Consider the following 22,528-nt stretch of genomic DNA (forward strand, 5'->3'; position numbering starts at 1 on the left):
ATCTCCCCATCTTTTCCTCTCAGTCTCCACAATTGCATCTGCCTGGCTTTATTCTTTCAGTCACTCCAGGTCATTTTGTGTTCTCTTGTTCTTGGATTTTGCATTGTCAGGAGTTCTCCCAGGTTACTGGCCTTTCATTTTTCCAGACCACTGAGACAGAAAATGAACAGAAGTCCATGGCTGTGCCTGCCTCCATGGTACTGTGATTCCAGGCCGTGGTGGGCCAAGGCAGCACAGCCTCTGACTTTCCCCATGAGGGACTCTGCAGATACAACTATGTGGCTGCCCCAAGGAATACTTCAAGCACTGAAACTTGCTGATCCATAGAGACAATTGTCATCAAATCATAGAAAAATTAAGGCTGGAAGGAACCCCTTTGGTCACCTTGCCCAACCTCTGCTCAGTTCACAGGTGTGGTTTTGTCTTAAGCTAATGCACGTTTCCCAAACAGTTTCTGGGTATGACTTATGGACCAGAAACCAGTCCCAATAAGGGGTTTGTGTGTGGTCACCCCACTCTGGAGACTAAGGGAAATTAACAGTGTGAATATGGGCTCCTTTATGGCAGAGGAGCTCCAAGCTACAGGTTTATGTGAGGCACACTTAATCGATTAGTATGAAAGTAACCTCTGCTAACTCTGTTGACACTGTGTATTTGCCATCTATAAAAATATGTTGTTTAATGTCTGTGCTGGCTTTGCAGTACTATGCCACCACTCATCTTCCATCTTCTACGTTGCTTGAGGGAGGAATTTCTAGGAGACACTGTGATCATCCCTGAGTTAAAAATAAAACTCTCTCATACAGGTTTAAGCTATCCAATGCATTGCCTTCCTCCCAGGAGTACAGAAAATATACTGAATTGCACCTCAGGACCACACCAGTTCTCCTTGCTCCTGTGCTTCTCTTGAACTGATCGCCAGATTTGGGGTGGGGAGGGAATTTCTCTGCTCCCTAGGGAGAGCTGACGAGGACTGTCAGGGGTTTTGGTGGTGTCCTCCCCAGTGTAGGCTGCAGTCATCCAAACCACCAGGCTGATTTAAGTCCTGAGCAATTTTTTTTCTGACCCATCTTAACAGCATCAATCTTTGTGGCACGGATAACCTTTTAACTGGCTTTAGGTGGTTAAGAAGTGATCGTATCTGTGCACGCAAAGCCAACAGACAAACCACATCATGGCCTGGATTCAGCGTGCAGGTTGATCTGTGTATTCCTCTTTTTCTGTTCCCCAGGCACCCTAACTCTCTGTCATTACCAGCAGAAATTAAATTATAAACTCTTAAGGGCAGATGTTACATCTTTCCTTACTCTTAGAAGTTCTGTGCTTATATATAACCCTCTGTATAATTTTTTAACAGCAAAGAGCTTAGCTTTAACTCTTTGAAAAACAGTTTCTTGTGATAATTTTTTGATTTTTTTTCCGGGGGAAATTTTTCCTTTTTAGTAGTAGTAAGGTTTTCATTAATTCATTTTTCCTTGAGAATATTTTTTTGGGGTGGAAGTGGCATTTTATATGAAGAATATTTTCTACTGAAAAAAGTTTCAACAGTTTTAATTGGTAGAATATTTAGACACAATTGAGAACAGGACTGAAGAGTGACATTTCAGTAGAAACATGCAACTCCTCAGTCTGATGTGCCAAAGATTCAAGATCTGAACAAGTCTGAACTTTAGGAAAAGAAATCCAGCAATTCGTTTCATGCAGCAAAACTGATACATTTCTCCCAGAAGTGATGCTATTAACAGTTGCCACTATGAGAAGCAAGTATACTAGCATTTTTCTGTATTGTTTATCACAATGATTTCTAGAAACAGCACTAGGTAGCAAAACACGCCTGGAGAACACCAGGTTAATTACAGTATTGCTCAGCGTAGTACCGTGTAGAAATGCCCAGCTGGCTTTCAGTAAGTCCGTAAAAGATTAAAACACATGAGGCAGAACAATGTGCTCGCACAGCCTGACTGCCTTGAATAGAGAGAATCATTTAGTCTGAGTTTGGGTGTCACTGCATGAAATTGCATAATACGGTGCGCAAACATACCCTCGGAGTTTCAGTGGCCTAGTTAGGGTGGCACAGTGATACCGGCAGAGTTATGCAACCAAACCGGGAATGCAGAGAGCTCCCGCCGTGCCATTTCTCCTGAAACACGCAGGTTCTACTTCTTGTGCACAACGTGCCCTCCTGGAAGCACTTTAAGCAAAATATGTTATCCACGCATCCCCATGCAGGATGGGAGTTGAAGCAATGCTGCACTTACCTCACAGGGAAGCCTGGGTTTTGGGAGCTTTCCATCTTAAACGTGATTGGTAAGGCAGATCTGAACCTGCTGGCTTCAAACTGAATATCCTTGGGATTCATGCCCTTTCCATCAGCACTAGCTCCTGCATTTCTCTTCTAGGCAATTTCCTTTTCTGAAAACACACACTGTTTTTGATAAAGTGACAGCTCTTTTACACTTGCAACTTTTGCCCTTACAATATTCACAGTATTCCTTTCAACAAAGCATTCAACGTAGAGGGCATAATGAATTTATCCCATCCACGTTAATTAAAAGTAATATATTGCTGACTGTGTCAATGTATTTTTCCTTTTTTCCTGGAGTCAAGTAATTATTATGAGACTGAGAATGGTTACTTATTTCTAAAATGCTTGTCCTTGAAATTACTTCAAGAATTCATTCCTGTCATATGAATTTATCTTAAATAACCTGGGAACTGTCAACCAAATTAATCAAATCTGTTACTTACACTGTTTCTTCCCTTCTGTTATAAAAAGAGTTAATTAATATTTGTGTTTGATAGTGCTGACTATTTTCAGGTTGTCATTTGCTGATGACTATTTTATTTATTTAAAATCTGTCAATTCCTTCCCCTGTTTGTATTAGTTCTCTTACTTTTGACGTTTTAGGCATCTGATTACAAATGTGATAGAAACTTTTGTAGATAAGATTTTCTAACATAATTTTGTCTCATGGGTTCTACTGAGCTTTGAATTCAATTGCAGAGAAACAAGAATCCCATAGGTACTGAGTGGTATTTTCCACAGTGGGTGACTCCAAGTCCAATGTGTTCAGAGTTCTTTGGGTCATAAACAAGGCCCAAACCTACAAATGTTTATATGCATAAACACTACTGGGAGAATTCCTTATCCTATTGAAGTGAATGGAATTCAGATAGAAAAGTTAATTCATCTTTTGTGGGGGCTTTAAGAAACCCAATGCTATCTATGTGTGTATCTCTGGTAGATTAGCCTTGGCTTTTCAGAAGTCCCTGCCTTGACAGTGTTTTATAAAATAAAGAGTTTCATTGCACAAAGTCGCAGCACAGAATTTATAGAATATATAGAACACAAAAAAAATTAAAATTTTTACAGCAAAGGTACAGCTGTAGATAATGCCTTAAGTTTTATAAACTATATAGCTTCTGATATGCAAACTACACTCACACTAGGAGACACTGGGTTATGGAGCTGGGCCACCCCACAGTGAACAATGAAAAGCAATACTAAATGCTCAGTTTATATTAATAATATGCATAATAAAGAAATAAAAATTAAAAAAAAAAATTAAACCCCCCCCCCACAAAAAGAAACCATCCTGTGAGGCAACACTGGGATTCAAATCTCCTCTTCCAGATAAAAACTCAGAACCATACCAGTTTGGCTACAAAATTTCCTGGGTTTACCGTACTTACTGCTACACTTCAGCTTGGACTTTCCCTCATAACAAGCAGTATCCTGGACTTCCATCAGTCAGCTGGAAAGACACGCTGATCCAGACATGCCTAGGAAGATAAGGGCATGAAAAGTCTTTGGGATCTGGTCCAAATCTCACATATGTCTCCAATGTGGTCCAATAGAGAGATAATTCAAGGCTGACTTGAACATCCTTTTCTTACTCTTGATCTAACAGCATCATAGTCATCTTGCTCTAATTAATTGCCCCCTTAGGTTCTGCCTCGGGTGTTTAACATATTACACCTCTTACAAGGGGCCGTATCATAAGGTGTCATTCAATGAGAGGGTTTCAGTTATTCCTTTAGTCCTTTTTCTGCTGATTTTTTCTTCTATTAAATTGAAGTCTTTTGTTTACTTTGACTTGCCTCTGAATCCAACTGAGTCCAATAGCATTAGACTGAAAGATGGTTTTATGGCCCAATCCTTAAAACTGATACAGGAAAAAATTAATTGTTCTCTGGGTGGTTGAACTGATAAACAAGTTGCTATGCCTGCAGTTTGCATGGACACAGCTGGGCTTAGGCAGTCTGTGATATACCTAAGAACCCCATTTCCCAAACAAAAGCCTGGCCAAGCTGCACCATTGATCCTTTTGGTCCACTGGCTTTCTTCCCATGGAAAATAAGACATAGAGGATGCGAGGGGAAGTCCCAGGGTATTAGTCCAACAGGCAGACTAGTGACACACAGAACGTGCATCCAGGATAAAAGCCAGTTGGGACAGTTCTGGAAATTCGGAGCTAGTGCTAACCCTTGCTACCAGGACCTTTGCATCCCTCTTGGCACTTGATAAGATTCTGTTCTGTTACATGATTTGAATTCTAGATCTTTAGGATAATGGATTAACAGCTTGCAAACTGCTGTAGCAGTAGTTCTTGTCTTTCTGAGAGATTTATGTAAATTCCTCCAAATCTGATATGAGAAGATCAAGAATAAACCTTCTGCCTATGTACTATAAAATGGCAGAAGTTGTAAGTTTAAGTTTTCAAGGCACCCAAGTCACTAGGTTTAGAAAACCTTGATGAGAAAATTTATATACATAGTATGAATTTTTGTCCACACACAGACATTAGCATGTATGCTCAATTCCACAGCTTTATTCTTCATGGAGTCTTTGCTCACCTGGAATATATTGCTGGCTGCAAATATTTTGTAAGTTATACTTAAAACTAAGCATAAGAAACAAACCATGAGAGATAGGAAAAAGCAAGGGTGGATTTCTGTGTTCATTCAGCCAATCAGCTTTTTAAGAAAATATCTTTAATACATGACAAACATACAGTTTGTTAGTTTTCCCCACAGATTACTCGAAGCACATGGGCTTTAATCTGATTTGACAGCCTTGTGATATTTTCTGCCATTCTTGTTCTTAGCAAAGTGCTCTAAAAATGCATCCATAATTTATTTATGGGACCTTCTTTAACCCTTGAGTAACTAGAATGTACACCATACCTTTCAGCCTTGAACTGTCTGTGCTGATTGTGGAAAGTGCCATCAGACACCTCTGAGGTGAAGCAGCTGAGCATTACTCTTTATTTCTAAAACAATAAATAGTGAAGAAGCCTTTGTTTTCTTGTCAGAATACTGAAGAAGAAATATCAGAACCTTCTGCTACATTATTTCTCCCTAGAAAAATTCACTAGCACCACGAAGACACACAGCTATTAATAATTTTGTGAGATACTTTAATTTCTAACAAAGGAAAATCCCAGGACAATCTATTTTTATCTGCACCAAGAGCTATTTTTTTCCCACTAAAAACATACTGAACTCCTTTTAACATGAATATACCATTACAGATCCTATTCAGAAAGCGTCTCATAATGGGCAAACTTCATATCTCTTGCAAAGCTCTTAACTTCTCTTGTACTTTATTTGCCTCCTACTATATTTAGATTTGTTGTAATTATTTAATATCAAGCAAGTCTTCCATTTCTGTGATGCCAGAAGTGGCTATTTGGTGGAAGTAGTTTTATTACTGAACCAGATGAACTGTTGTTATGGTAATATAAGGAATAGCCCCAAGTTTGATGCATTTATTCTGGATTTGGCCTGACCATCTTTTGTGTAGTGATGATGTATAAATCCCTTTCCCTTTGGTCTGGGAAATATTACCAGGTGAGCACTGTGTCCTACATTCCTGTTTGTGCTGCATTCCTATCCCAGTGTTGGGTGGAGTTCTAATGCAAACTTGGATTTCATAGACTCGCAGAACCGTTGAGGTTTGAAAGGATCTTTGTGAGTTATCTAATCCAACCTCCTCCTACAAGTCCAGTTAGATCAGGCTGCTCGGGACCATGTCCAGTCAAGTTGTGAATACCTCCAAAGCTGGAGATCCCACAACTTCCCTGAACCCTCTTCTGACATTTGAATTGAATACTCACTGCCCTTACTGTGCATATTTTCAACCTACTATCTGATCAGAATTTTCCCTATTCCAATCTGTGGTCGTTGCCTCCTGTCCCCTTGTTGTGCACCCTCAAGGGGAATCTCACTCTCTCTTTTTTGGATTATGGGAAATGTGTCCTTCTAGTCACATGGAAATGTCTGGAGTTATTCACATCTCTGGATGTTCTCATGCATGGTTGATAATCACTGATCAGCCCTGCAAGTGAGGAGATGGTAGTGTTACCTGGGCTGTGGTCTGGTTTTACAGTGTCTTTCACAAAATGATGTTATCCTGCAGGCATTTCCATCCTGTGCCAACTGATGATGGCTCCCATGAGAAAGCAAAGAGCCCAGTTAAGATACAGCCCGCTCAAAGCATCTCATGTGCTGTGCAAGCATAGGTTCTTGGGACACTGATTCTACATTATTTGGGAAATCTCCCTCGTCTCCATGGGAAACACATTCTCAGCATTCAGGTCAAGTTATAGTTCAAGGATTGTGCAGACTATACAATTTTCAATTTAAATATGGTAGCAAAGAGCTTGATCTCAAGAAATGTATCTACTTACTTTCATTTAAGTAATCCACTTTTCTTCTTTTTTCCAGAGCTGGCACATTTTGAACTCATGGCTTGTGGGCAATAGAACATCCAACTCAATAAAAGAAGTGCTTCTGGAAATCATAATTCTGGAAGCCGTAAAGCAGGGAGTAGTGAGCATGGATTTTTGAATGGGAAATCACACTAAAACAACCTGATATCCCTCCATGCTGAAAAGACTAGTTCAGTGGGTTGAAAACCAACTGACTGGACTGCTGGACTTGAAGGGTTATGATCAGTGGCATGAAGTTCAGCTGGAAACCAGCTGCTGACTGTGTACCCCAAGAGCTGGTTCTGGCACCAGTATGGTTTCACATCTCCATTCATGACATGGACAATGGGCCAGAGTACACACTCATCAAGTTTGCAGATGATACAAAAGTGGGAGCAGTGGCCCACGCACCAGACAATTGTGCTGCCATTCAGAGGGACTTGGGTGGGCTGGAGAAATATCCTGACAGGATGAACATGACAATCAACAAAGGCAAATGCCAAGTCCAGCCCCTGGAGAGAAACAACCCCATATCCCAGCACAGGCCAGGGGTAATCAGCTAAAAAGCAGCATTGCAGAAAAGGGCCTGAGGTTTCTGGTAAACAAGTTGAGGATGAGCCAGCAATATACTCTTGCAGCAAAGAAGACTTAGGAGCATCCTGGGCTGTACTTGGAAGAGCACTACCAGCCAGCTGAGGGAGGTCCTCCTTTCCCTTTGCACAGCACTGGTGATGTGCACCTGGAGTGCTGGATCCAGTGCAGGGCTTCCCCAGTACAACAGAGACATGGACTTGCTGCAGTGTGCTCAGTGCAAGAACACAAAGACAATGAAGGTTTTGGAGTATGTGTCAGCAACAGGAGACCGTGAGAGCTCTGGTTGTTCAGCTTGTGGAGGGGAAGTCCCAAAGGGATCTCATCAATGTGTATAAACAACTCAAGGGGAGTAAAAGTGGAGCCAGGCTTCTCATAGGCATGACAAGGGACAGGACAAGAGGCAATGGGCACGAAACAGAAATTTCATTGAATTAACAATCTTTTTCTACTGTGGATGTGGTCAAACAGTAGAACGGGCTGCCCAGAGAGATTGTGGACTCTGCTCCTAGAGATATTCAAAACCTGGCTGGATACAGCCCTGAAGAACCTGCACTAGATAATCCTGCACTGAGCAGGGGAGTTGAACTAGATAAGCTCCAGAGATGCCTTTCAAATCATCCATTCTGATTCTGTGGTAATTTGCCTCAGAGTTTGGAGAATACTTTGGGTTTACTCCAGTTTTTTAGCTTAGATATCCTTTCTATGCTTTGGAGGGTTAGTACCTTTCTAACACAGTATCTTTGGCATACCTCTGCTTGAAAACATTTATCACAATCTTGTAGAAGTGAAAGATTCTCTTTATTCATTTTTTCACTTTATTTTATTCTACAACATATTTGTGTGCAGCTGTATCCATTGGAAAATGTGCTTATTTGACTAATGCTTAACTGTTATCTAGTAGTATTGACTAGTTTTCTAGATTACTTGGAGCCAAAATAGCATGATGGTTCCTTTGATATTAAGTAATTATCCTGGTTTTGTAATAGATCTTGAGCAACCCTATCCTTAGGCAGTAGAAAAAAATTACAATCTTACTCTATCAGATACAGAAATACCTGGGTGAGTAAAAATTAAGAGCTTTCCCTCAGCACGCTGTCCACACCCTTGATGATTTGACACCTCTCAGTTCATTTCTTATATGGGGACTTCATAAAATGAAGATTTAAAGTCTTATATTCAGCTCTCCTCACCGCTGTCTCCACCTCCCTGTTCTCTGACTATGAAGCAGAATTAACATTTCTCTGTCTAGCATGGAGAAATGGAGAAATATCTTTGGGAGACCCTCCAGTGAGGGGTGAGTGTGGGTATTTACACAGACAGATGCAAGCTCAGGGCCAGACTGGGTAGATGCGAGTCAGCTCCTTTCCAGAAGCTCTGTAGACAGGGGAGCACAATAAATTATGCACAGATCCCAACATTCTTCGAGGTTGGCACCACAGTGCAAGTCTGTATGTGGTACTTCGACTTGTCCACATCTGATGGGCAAAGTGCACCTCAGAGTCAGTGCCCCTGCCCAGCTGCTCACTCCAGCGCCTGTAGTTAAGGCAGTCTCAGGTCTGCAGCAGCAGCCACAGCTGTTTTGGAGATTTGAAAAGAGGAGCCAGGAATTCCCCATCACAGCCTGGATGCCAACTTCTACATAGCCCTGGGCAAGTCATTTAACTCCTCTGACTCAATTTCCCCATCTGCTAAATGGGGATAATAGCAGAGGAGCATTGTAAGGATTAATTAATTAGCTAATGTTTGTAAAGTGCTTTGAAGATCAAAAGCACAAAGTACTATTGTTGTTATCAAGGGTGTTGAATTAACTTTCCTCATTTTGGCACACAAACCCCAGCACTTGGTCTGTTGCCTCAGGGCATGTGCTAGCATTAAGAACATGATGTTGATCATCTAGTCATAAGCAGAGCTATCAGAGCACTCTTGGATGTGTTGGTAGTCACTAAAGCCCAAGTTCCCCAGATATGCCATGCCACCATGCAGCAGTTGGAGTCTGATCTCTCCAGGTCTTCAGTGGGTCAGGGTAAGCATCAGCAAGTGCTTCTCACTGCTTCCTCTGCTCACATAAACATGTCCCTAAGGAGTCAGGACTTTTCTCACGGCCCATCAGGTTTTCTGGGTTTTCCAGTCTTTCCACACCTCTCTGATTCTTCTTTGAGCCTATTCCTAAGTGTCCACATCATGCATCACCAGGTTCATTGACCATCGTGGCCCACAGGCTGCCCAGCTCGGACTGAGGTTCCCACAGACTCTCCATTGCTGGACCTGTGCACCTGATAGTGCAGGATCTGGCCCCTGGTACTGGGGATCAGCCACCTGAGATGCGGGTGTTAAATGATTCCCAACGAAAGTGCACTGCCAGAGTAGCTGAACTGCAAGAGCTCTTCCTCCTGAAGAGGAAAAGAAATAGTATTTCTTAGTCTTTGAGAAGCTTGGTCTTTTGCTGTAAATTTTGCAGAGGCCCCAGACTAGATTAAGAGATTGTGATAATTACACAAACTGAACAGAAGGCAAATGTTGGTTGATAACTGAGAATTATTGTCAAAATGCCATTTTAACTTGTTCATCAACAGAACAAGCTAAATTATTATTAACAGCTGAGGACTCTGATCTCCACAAATCATCCATTTACTAGAAAACAACTATTTAAATAACTGCGCTGACATTTTAATTTCACCTTTTATTACTGCTGAAGAAATCATTCACAGCAAAACCCAATACTCAACCTTCCCTAGTCACTATAAAGACAGCAATTATAAAGTGCAACACAAAAGATTTTTCTTAGATGTCACTTGGCAAAAATATGCACTATTACTGATAATGCAATGATGTGGAAAACTTCTACCTGTGGCCTTGCCTGCATTTGGTCTCTAATGGACTAGGTTTTGCTCCTTTTCCAAAACTTTACTGAGGGACTGCTATGTTGGTTCTCAGTATAAGTGAAAAACGTGGGATTTCTAGAAGAGATAAAGGTGCTGAGTTCATCAAAGCTTCAATTCAGTTCATAATGTTCTTTATGCCCACTCAGTCTGGCACAAAATACATGGATTTGAATTATTGGGATCAGTTCTGCAATGCTGTAATACTAAACCATATGAATTGATAGCTTTGCACCTTTTAATGTTTGTAAAGAGTATATCATAAAAATAAGAGGTTGAAAGACTGTTATTAGATCAAATTGCAACAAGATTGTTTGTTGATAGAGAACTGTGATAAATGTTTTACCTTTAACTTTGGTTTTTACTGACTCATGAAAATTTTGCTCAATCTGTCTGCTAAACACAGGCCGAAGTCACTTAAAAATATTATTTTCTCCATTTGGCAAATGCTGTGAAATATCTGTTTAGGGAGGGAGTAGTTTTTGAGTACAGCTTTTGGTACTTACTTCCTGGACACTCTCACATGTAAGTTAAGAGCACTTAGAGGAAAGTTACCTCAGCTCAGCAACCTGATAGGTACTTCTCCAGGTTCATAAGGGTAGTTGTGCACTTTGTTCTCTAAATAAGTGGTTCTGAAACAAAATACATGGCTCCTAGGAATGCCCATATGCATTTCTTGGAGGAAGTGTTTGATACAGGGCATCTAACAGGATTGTAGTAGGAAACACTGCTCCACAAAATCTGTCATAAAAGTGATATCCACTGAAGCAGTATAATAATTCATTACTAGAGAAACATGGGACAAGGACTGTGACATCATAGAATGGGTTTGGGTTGGAAGGGACATTGAAGACACCTCTAAAGCCACATATCAACTGGTTAACTGTGATTTCAGCATGTGCAGGGTTTTACCTGAACCATCTGCACAAGTATAATATTCATCTATAGCAAATAACAAAAGATAAATTCAGGCAGGTGGCAAGATTTGGATTTTTTGCCCTTTCCCTTGCAGAAGAATTAACATGATTCATTTTATCTTGTAGCTTCCTATGTAAACCCACAGCAGGCTGTGTGTGTAAAGACACTTGTCAAGGCATCTGTACATTGCTCAGGCTCACTAAAGGTACAGACAGTCTGTGGCCTGAAGAGTTCAGCATGACACAGAGTCATAAAAAGCCAAGGTAAGGGCTTCTGTCAAGGTGGAGCCAAACTGTGGGAGGATGTGCTTCAGTCTGAACAGGGGATATGGGTAGGGATTGTGGGCATGTAGCAGATGTGCACCTAAGAGAGGGATGACTGTGTTGTACTAATATTAAATATTTGTTTGCACTGTGCTAGGACCAGAAAGCTGTATCTGGTTATCAGCCCCTGGTGCTGAGTTCTGTCTGAACACAAAGGTAGGCAGCCCCTGTCCCAAAGATTATGCTGTCTGATTATAGTCAATATTTCTGCTGTCCCTGAGGTTTCACGATTTCAGAGTTCAGGCTCCTAAAACCTTGAGATTGGCACAAAAATAATGAAATTGAAAAAAAATAATAATACTGCAACTGGGTTTATTTTTATTTGCCTTCCGGTATCTAAGTCTTTGCAATTCACTTGAGTCATGTTTTCTCCACAGCCCTAACGAATAAAAATGTAGGTCTTGCCTACATGGGATTATTTTTTTGTCATAATTTAACATGTAAATTTAAAAAGATATTGTTAGCTCGGTATAACTATTTCTTCCAGCTGGTCACTCACAGTGGGACCTAGATTATGTAGTTTAGGCAAAGTTATAATTTAGCTCATCTCCAAAAAGTAGCCCAAACACTACCTTGCAAGGCAGTCGCTGTCCCAGGATAGTTATACCTCTACAATTTTGTATATACTGGCATGAAATACTGCTGTGGGGATCTTTTGACAAAACATGGTGCTACTTAAACACCCCAAAAACCTTACACGTCATGGAAAACACATGCCTCTGAGAGCTGAATGCTAAATGTTGAAGCAAAAGGTTTGATGCAAGCCTCAGGAGGGAAAGAAATCTCAGATGTTGGCAGAGCCACTGCTGAAGGCAGAAAATGAGTAGGAAGGAGGACAACGTGAACTGCGATTAAATCCAGCTAGGACAGAAGCCAAACTGTTCTGGGTCACTCACACTTAGCCTATTTATAATTTTAGTACAATACAGATCATGAACAATATTAAAATAAATAACATGTGCCTTAATGACCTCCTCTTCTTGTCCCTGTCATGCAAAGAATTCTCTAATTCTCTGCCTACTGACAACCTTGTGTTTAATTGCTTTTACATCGTTCTATGCACCCTACCCTTACCTACAACTCTGTTGAACATAGTGGTATACAAATTTAAATTTTTAGTCTTTCTTCTCAACTCTGTATCAATACATTTAATTCTGGTAATAGATAGAAATTAAATTGTTATCAGCTGGTAATACGAAATATTGATATGAGCTGGCAAAGAATTTACAGCTGTACATTTCTTGTTGGGCTCTAAAACAGAAGAATTTCTAATTCATCATATTTACATTTTATATTCGGCTTTAAGACCAGGAATTTTATTTCCCTTTATGACACCCTGTTCTTCAGTTACAACTGTGCATAAAAGCTGGTTGTTTTTCTTTTTCATCCTTTTAATCCTGTGCCAGTATAACCCAATTTACTGCAGTGGAATGAACCTAGAGGCAGAGCCTGGAAAAGCAAGGGCACTGTATCTCAGAGAGGAAGTCTAAAGTTCTGAGCATGACCAAGAGATCACTGAAGATTTGCTGCTATTAACAAAGGACTCACCTTTCCTTGTTGCCTTGTACCAGTTTAGCTCCTCATGTGAATACCACACTCCCTTGTTTTTGTTAAGCTGTTGAGGACAGGGGTATTTTTATGAATTTGCTCACGTTATGTTCTTCTTTTCAGTGTGACTGCAATGCTTTTCAGGAATTTAGCCTCCAATAACATTGATTCTAGCCCTGGGAAGGTAACATACCCCATAAGACTGACTAAAAGAGAGTAATGGTTTGCAGCAAACCCCAAGGTCATTTTCTAATAAGCCAGATATTGTTAGATACATGGGTAAACAATAGATATTTATAGTTACTTTTTCAGGTTGCTTATCTAAACCTCACTGAAATCTCCTGGAACCACCTTAATCAGGACAGAAATACTGCAAAAAGCTCTTTGATATTTCTTTTGATGTCAAATACAGCCAATGGAAGCTTGAGGTTTTTTGGAGATTGCATTCAGGCACGGGTCTTAGAGTAGCAGAATGTCAGAAGAAGATAGACTGAAGGCCAAAATCTTCAGGTGTCCTCACCTTGTAGCCAAAGTTTGTTCTATATGTTGCTGCATATGAGAATTTGTCCCTTCAGTCATCTGCCTGTATTATTTCTTCTTCCTGCTTTTATGTGGTTTGTTGTTTTAGTGGTGTTGGGTTTTTTTTTTGGGGGGGGGGTGGTTTGTTTGATTTCTGTTTTGTTTGTTAGTTGTTCTTGCTGTTGTTTGTTTATTTGGGGGTTAGTGTTTTTTTATTTATACTTGTTTTACTGATGGGTAAATTTGCTTCTTACAAATATTGCTAAATAAAGCAATGTTTACATGAGAAGAATATTTGGAATGATGTATAAAGAATCGATGCTCATGTTCAGAAGTATGTTGAAAAATGTTAAAGCCCTTTGTGTAAAATTTCGGTACCTATTTCTTAGCTGTCGTCCAGAGATGACAGGTGAGCATGTGGATCCCAGCCAGCCCTTGTAAGTGACCTAACACTCTCTATCAATGCCTTCCCTGCAATACTACTCCCACATAGTGAGGATTTATTATACTTTATTAACACTTGTACCGATATGCCTCTAGCATACTTTACTGCTGGGAATGGACCAGAGCTGCACTTGGAAGCACTGTCAACCTTTAACACAAACTTGCTAAGAAAGGTAAAAAGCTAGACCTTAAGTACCTGTATTCTGAATCTTTTCCCATTTTTTTCTGGGAGGTAAGCTGCAGGATGGCTTAACTTTGCTCATAATTTCGCTGGGCATGTGAAGATGCAAAAAGCAATAGCATTCATTGTCCAATCATAAAAAATTTACTTTAGTTTAGTATTTTGATTTCATAAGAGCTCAACTGACATGACAGAATTTCACTATAATGGAAGCTTCAAATATTGCAACCTCTGTAAATAAAAAAAAAAAAAAAAAGCAAAATCCAAGCAAATTAAAAGAAATATTCAGTGAGGTTTGAATTTTTCAGTGTCTCAATAGAAAATGAAATGGTTTAAAAAGAATAAAAGAAACTTGAAAATGGACCCTGTCAAAAGCCATCAACTTGCATTGCATGAGAAGTGAGACTGGGTGCTCCTAGTGGGCTCCCCATATGAGAAGTTGAAGGATCTAATAATTTGATTTCTGCAAGAAAAGGTCTTCAATCACATTAGCTGGAACTGAAAGTGCTTGTAGCAATTCCTCTGGCAGCCTTGGAAGAATTCTAAAGCTCTGTTTGAAAAAATTAATAATAATTCCATCCTGCTTGGTTATGAAACTCAGAATTAGGATCCAATATTCCACGTTGTCCTGAGTTATCTAATTTACTGAGCTTTGAAATGCTTCATCTCCCTCACAGCAGTCTCATAAAGGATGTACCTATTCTTGAACAAGCACTGAGGCTCTCAAACTTGGCCTTTAAGTGTTTTAGTTCAGTTGGGTTTTTTTTCTCCAGATCAGTGAAACTCTGCTAACACATTATTTTTCTAGGCTCTCCATACACATACAGAAGAGAATTTCAGCTTGTATGCTTAAGACTAGGCAACCCTTCTTCCCTAACAGCATTAAACCCACAAGTCTCTACAAGAGGGTGTAACAAGACAGGAATGTGGAGATCATCCTCCCCATCCACCCCTGAATCTCAGGTGAGCCCATTCACCTGTAGGAGGAATAGCTGCCCCTGCAAGACACAGTAAAGCTGGAATGCACACGCTGAGAGTGGCAGCAGGATGGACATCTTAGGCTCTGTACTGGACCCTGCATTCGAGGCTTGTAAATCCTCTTCACTGTTTTATGAAGGTTCTTTCCTGTTTAGTGCTGCAGAGATAAAGGAAATTAAATCAGCGTGTATGTTATCAAACAAATAAACAAAAAGGCCAGATTACATCTCCTCATGTATCAGAGTATGATTTCAGTGTCAGAACCTCTTATCTTTTATCTGAATTAATCATTCAGGAAGACGGAGGGGTCCTTAACTCAAATAGCCATCATTACACGCTTCAACCATTCTCATGCCTGCCTGCTTTGTGTACCTGAAGAGAACACTCTAACGCTAGATTGGTATCAAGATTTCCCGTAAGATCTGCAAACTTCTATGAAAAAACAGGGCAGGGGCTAAGGGACTTAATGAGAGACACTAAACTCATTCTGTGCTCAGAGAAGGGGAGTCTGAGAGGATGTGCACATTGCCAAATAATTCCACTTGCTATTCAAACACACAGAGAAAAAATGGGCTTAGTGCTTGGAGAAAGGGGCTGAAAAATTGGAAAGCAAAATTGAGCACAGGAAGAACAAAACACAGGCTAGTTTACTCATGACAATGATTTAAATCAGCTTTTAGAATAACGCTGGGGGGAAAGTAATCACAGGAAAAACTAGTGCAAAAAGACCTGTGCTGTAGAACAGAAAGAAGCAGTTGAATGCTACATGCAGCTCTCATTATCTGTGAGGGCTTTCTTATAGGTTTATGTAATTTATTGTGCTGTACGTGACCAGACACGAGTGAAAAGAAAGATTCAACAAAGGACAGTGCACAGTGGTTGACGGGCAGGAAGAAAGTCCGTCAGGACTGCACGGTGGCACAGCATCAGCTCTGTCTGTGCACTGAAATGCAAATGTGTGTCGTTGTTGTTGGCTACAGTGGCAGGGCTGAAATTGGAGGAAGCAGATGCTGTAATCTGATGATGATGTTGTTCTTGCTGAGTCTGAAGAATCACTTCAAGAGCTAGTAATGAGAGTCGCTGAAGCTAGTGTTGATTACAGACTACATCAGAATGTAAAAAGATAAAGGTGATGACACTTCTGAAATGGCGTATTGCAGCCACAATATAAAGAAAGAGGTTGAGCAGTGAAGGAAATTCAGTTTCTAACAGACACTGGATAAAAATGGAGAGTCCCAGCTCTTGGAAGAAGGCATCTCATCGTATATTCGTGCATATGAACATTTGACTATTAAGGATCTCCAAAGGGGATGATGAACACAAGACCAAGTGAATCTCTGCATCTATTTGCTCTGCTCTAGGAAGGAGAATATTAATGCAGTAGAACAAAGCAGGTAGATTAGAAAAGCTGTGAGGATTTGTAATCTCAGGCTCCCTCCAAATACCATCAAAGTGGACTTCGGGTTAGGAATACTTTTAAATACTTTTAAAATATTTAACACTTTAAAATACTACAAAATGCTTTCAAAAGAATGTCTTCACAAGGGAGAAAAAAGGAGTAATGCAAGAAGGAAGCAAAGGGAAGGTCGGTCAGTGGTTTGAAATGGCTACACATTAGCTGATTTAAACTGAACAGGGGTCCCAAATGGAGGTTGAAGCTGCTTTTAAAAATGTTATTGGGCAAGTTTTACAACCAGAAAAACCCTCATCTCAGCGACACACAAATTTTTCAAACAGATCCAGCTATAACAAAAACATACTCTCAAGGATCAAATGGACAATCTGCTTAATAAACCCCTGTTTTTCCAGGGACCTAAAATACTGCTGATGTTCCTGATTCTTTTTTCCTGTGACACAGACAGGCACAGTTTTTGTCCATTGCCATAGGCAGGCAAGGTGGAGAGGGAAGAAGGGGGCCATATAAAGTAAAATAGTGAAACCTAACCAAGGGATTATGAGGAGCATCTGCTTTAAAGGAACTCTTGAAGAAGCAGTCAAAAGGCACACAAAGACCACAAGGCCACAAGCAGCCACTGGAGGAACTGAACATTTTGGCATTAGTATCATAGAATCATAGAATGGCTCAAAGATCATCTAGTTCCAAACCCCTGCCATGGGCATGGACACTTTCCACTAGACCCCCATACAATTCTTTTAGTTTTTCCTTGTAGGAGAGGTGCTCCATCCCTCTTATCATCTTGGTGGCCCTCCTTTGACTCACTCCAACAGGTTCATGTCCTTCCTGTTCTGGGGACCCCAGAGCTGGGTGCAGCACTCCTAGTGGGATCTCATCAGAGTAGAGTAGAGGGCCAGAATCCCTTGACCTGCTGCCCGTGCTGCTTTGAATGCTGCCCAGGACATGGTTAGTATTGCTCCTGCAGTCCAACCTCATGGTGTCCACCCCTGGCCTTTTTTATTTTGTCACTTGGATTACCATTCCCAGCTAGGGCTGTATGTGGGTGCTATTTCCAGCAAGAGTCAGTTCTCCTCTTCTTTAGATGTGAAATATTGTCTCTGCACTGTAATATTTTATCATATCGCATATTGGCCAATAGCCATATAATTTCCAGTTCATAAGCACACCATCACCCATCAAACACAAGTGCTGAGGATGTAAAAGAGCTTTTGCAAAATTAAAGGGATTCCTAAGTCCTGGCATTACAAGTAACACCTGCTTTACATGACGACTCATGAAATGAAGGATTGTCCTTGATTGTCTACCTCAAGATGATTCAAAATGGTCACAAATGGTCTAATTTGTATTTTGCAACCAACTGAAACTGTAGAAACTCCAGAGCATGCATTCTAGAAGAGCTGACAGCCTAGTTTGTGTCCCTTTAAATGTCACTGCTGTGTCACATTACTTCTGACACAATATGTCATGTGTGGTGTGATTTCAGAAAGCAGGCAGACTCTGAGCCAAGCACACAGCAGATGTTGAAGAGACCAGGTGGCCACAAGAAATGGGTAATTTTAGATCTCTCCAACTAGTTCAGCAGCCAGGCTTCTTCACTGTTTGTACATCTCCACTCCAAATCTCTGACAACAAAGACAGCAACTTTGATTTCCCAAAGAGCATCCTCAAACACATTTGATTGTCTCTTGATTTTTAGAGTATAGCCACTTGGGTTTATAGCAGAAGGATGGGTGAGAGACTAGCAGGAAGAATAGTACAGCACAAGTACCTCTTTACTAGCTATTTGTCAGGCAAATGCAGTCACAATCAACAACCTACTTCTGCTGTCCTCGTGAAGATGGTTTAGTTGTCTCTGTGAACTTCCTACTCCTCATCCTCTGCAATACAAGTAATTTTGATATCGCCTTTTCTCACACCTTCTTGTAGATCACAGCTTCTTGTAGAGCTCAGGGCAACCTACTGCTGTTAAAGCTGAAGATCTGACCACTTCACTCCCACCACATCATCATAACATACTAATTTCCTGCCTAATGGTTATCCATACTAATTTCCTGCTTAATGGAGTTCAGCTCATGTAACTACAGCCACCCAAAAATCAGGTGTTTGCTCATAGCAAGCTCTCCATGCTCCCTCTGTAGTCCAGAGACAGAGACGTTCTTCTAAATTTTTTCCCCATCTATCTCATATGCCTCTTTTAGGAGAATTAAAAAATATACACCTCTGCCCTCCATTGACTACAGAGGAGCCTGGATGATAAGCATAGATTTAAACCTTGATTTTCAGAAACATGATAGAGTAAATCCCACTGCACACCATCTTCCATAACATTAGTTTCCATGTTACACACCTTGTCAGTTTTACGTGCAGAAAAAGCCTCACCTGTAGCTCCTACTGGTGAGGGGTCATTGATGGTCACAGCCAAATAAGAACCAAGAATTTTGTATTTTAGGTAATGGCCTTTGGATACCTGTGCCAATTCCCTCACCAAATTTTCAGTGAGCAACTGTTCCCAGAGAATGTTTCCCTCGTTTCCTACTCAGTAAGTGTCTGTCAGAGCAGTAGGAAAGACTTCAGGAAGCTGATCAAGTTCTTGATTCTGCAATGCTCAATAAATCTGAGCTGTACATTATGTTGATTTAAGTATCTTCCAGTTGTCAAAGCCCCCTAGATTTTCAAGAAATAGATTGCACTGCACAAAGGTCTAGCTACATGCGTGCTAGCAAGAGCAGAGCACCTTTTCACCTATAAATTTAAGCAGATATAAGTTGTTCTTGTCCCTGCCCAACTCTATAGCAATAGAAATATCATTTTACTTTTTCTTGTATCCTGGAGTCAAAGAGTTCATTTTAGGTAATAAATCCTGCATAACGGTAACATAATCCAAGGAAGCAGTGACTGCAGTGATACAGAAAAGGTACTATTTTTCTCAGTCATGATTTAGGTCACAGCTTCATCAGATTGGTTATTGCTATAGCAACCACAGCTTTTGCTTTTGTACAGAGACTTCTAACAGTATTCCACAAGGTAAAAGAAACATTCTGAAACACAGGAGATAAACCAAAGACATAAAGGCATACAGTCCATCAAGGTAAAAAAAACCAAAAGCAATCTACTCTTTCCTTAAAGACTGAACTAACGCCTCATTGCGAAAGAGAAAGAATGAAAGTAATGAAAATAAATATAACAAGTGTTTCATGGACCCTGGTAGAAATGAAACCATGGTAAGGCTATTAGAGCTCAGAACACAAAGGACTCTTTCCTCTGGTACAGAAGGTCACAGATTTAGCTCCTGTGAAGGGAAAATCCAAGCGTACTTCATTTACTGAGCTACTACACTAGAATAAGCACCTTTAATTATTTTAGTCTCTCTCTCTCTCTCTGCTTTCCAGACAATGACAAAGCCTTGTGAAGGCAGGGTTTTTATTTATTACCTAGTCCTGTAGGACGCTTTATTTAACCAGCCTTGCCAACACAATGATTTCCTTTGGAAACTTTGTCCTTTACTACAAATTACGTCCTATTAATTTAAAGAAGCGGGGACAGAAATTAACTTTCTGCCCCTTTTGCCACAAACCTGCTTATAGGCCATTAAAAATATACCAATCCAACTTGTTAAATGTACTTTAAATCAGCTGGTTTAAATTGGCAAAGCCCTGCATGTAATGAAAAACTTTTTGAGTTGCCTTTTAGTTGGGCTAATGTATGAAAAATAAGAGAGGACCTAATAATGGCTAATGGTCAGCACTTACATAGCAGAGCACTTTTCATCTCCAGAGTGCTTTTCAATATTAACTAATTAAATTTAACCCATTCCTGCAAGGGGGATGTTATGAATGCTTTATTGATCAGGTAAATGAGGATAAAGGTCTGAATGTTTTAACCCCAAAGCCAGGTAAAATCAGTGACAACCAAGACACTGCATTGACTTACAAGATGTTCTCAGTATCTCAGGTTTATCCCTTTCTCAGGTGGCAACTAGTGATAGACCCCAATGGTTCTGCTGGGCACTTAATGGGACAGAATGGGACCATACAAGCTTGTTAAAAATTGCTACTGAGAGGTTTCGGCTTTCAGACAATGAGGTCCCAATCCAGCAAAGAAATCTGAGTACAGTCCTTGGTTAATATTTATCCTGAAAAGTCTGTGCTGAAGACTTAGCACTTGGCATAGTGCTGTCTGTGGTATACAACCCTAACAAAGGACAGAAAGCACATTGCCTCCCAATGGATATCAATGGGCGAGTCCTACTCTATAACTTTATACAAAAATGTACTTCTGCAAACACAGACTGAGGTTTGGGCTGAAATAACTGTTCCTCAGTATTCCATCTCATATAGCCCTACTTCATTCTTTTGGCCAGCTGACATTTGTTCAGATTTCATAATATTTACTTACTCATGTTTCCTTTTTTTACTGTATTTGCTGAACTATATAGCTTTCTTTTTATCTGTAGATACAACCATATGCATTGCTGAAAATTGGTAGATATTATAAATGCACCCACAGCTCTAAAATCTTCCAGCTCTTCCCTCAACAAGATAAAAATTAAAATAACTATATGAAAATTTTGGTAATAATTAATAGATATGGACCACATCAGGAAAGTGCTTGAATGCCTGCCCTGCTTTTCTTCAGTGTAAGAGTATAGATATGGGTTATGGCTACATCACAGTAAATAAAGCAAACTGGAGAGTGACTCTCATCCCCTCAGCTAACTCCTCCAGGTCCATCAATAAGGACTCCAAAGCCACACTGATCCCCAGCCATGCCCAGACATCAAATAACAAGGTCAGTACCTGGCCTTCAGTGGTCATCTGCAGTTTACCCCTAAGGATGCAGCCTGTGTGCCGAAAAACCACCCAGCCCATGAGGTAACATTTCAAAATAATGGAAATTTTAACATGAGTTTAAACCTGACTGAATGCATTTCAGGCAATAAGCACTGTATGTTGCCAAAGTTGTTCTCAGGCTCCTTGGACAACAGCCTATGAGAGAAGACACACAGGACACCACATTTTTTGTTTGAAGAATCTCTATAAGACAACTGGCTTTCAAAATTCAACAGCACCTGGGAGAGGATGCCAGGATAGCTTGGCTCAGCAAGAGAAAATTATATGGAAAGTTTGAAATGCTGCACTGAAAGTTTCCTATCAGGGTGGAAATGAGGCCACAACCATTGGGGTAGTCCCACAAGTGCTTCTGAAATCAGCCTGCCCCTAATGACCTTGTATATCATTTGCCCTTCTCCTCCAGAGGCAAAGATCCGTGACTGTAAAGACATCCCTTATGAAGCCTTCATTGTTATGTGGTGCAGCTCTTTTACGCCTTTCACTTATGTTAGAGGCATTGGCATCAACCTGGGGTTTACCCCTGGTCTGAGAGTAGGTGGTTTGGGGGATTCAGGATAAGATACCCCAATGCAGATGCTCCCTTTCTTTCAGCTGAAATGGTTTGCCAGTCCGCTGCTCTGCATTTGTCTTTCAGCTATCAACCTTTTTGGTGCAAGTATCTGATGTCTGGTTGTACCTATGGTGTGTTAGGTAGGATAGGGCTGTATAAATGCTGGACATTTGAAGGAGGAAAGGGGAACTGAGAAATTACAGGCTGAGCAATAGAGGTTTTTCCCTCTGCCTGTTAAAAAACATCTTCAAAGCTGACTTTAACAACTGAAATCAGAGGCGGATATGATTCAAAACTATTCTGGGCTTGTTAAACTATTTTTATAAATGCAAAAGCTTTTATTAGCTTAACATACTATTCCAATCCACACGAGTAAAATGAAGCGTGTCTTCGTAATTCTGTCAAGATTATGCACATTTCCCTCCTGACTCAAGACCACACTGATCATAATGGCGTTAATTGATATTCATGTGCATGCCATATTTACTTCTGCAGAGTTCCCGTGTAATTGAGCAATAGTTAATGGGCACTTAGGACTCTATTCACAAGAGATTACAAATGTGTGTGTATTGGGGAGCTTTTCCCTGTGGAGTTTCCATGTGTCTGGATAGGTG

At 40.4% G+C, this 22,528-nt stretch overlaps 1 protein-coding gene across 1 annotated transcript in view; it reads left to right on the top strand.

Annotated features, from left to right (window-relative positions):
- Positions 1 to 7,498: 7,498 nt before the first annotated feature.
- The window catches only part of RNF32 (ring finger protein 32), a 185,041-nt gene continuing 170,011 nt past the window's right edge, over positions 7,499 to 22,528 (top strand). Inside the window, 1 exon segment of the mRNA XM_018084940.1 lies at positions 7,499 to 7,577. Within this exon segment, the coding sequence (XP_017940429.1) occupies positions 7,499 to 7,577 (79 nt within the window).

This window comes from Manacus vitellinus, unplaced genomic scaffold (genome assembly GCF_001715985.3).
Source record: "Manacus vitellinus isolate BGI_N305 unplaced genomic scaffold, ASM171598v3 scaffold_79_pilon, whole genome shotgun sequence".
Taxonomy (NCBI): Eukaryota; Metazoa; Chordata; class Aves; order Passeriformes; family Pipridae; genus Manacus; species Manacus vitellinus.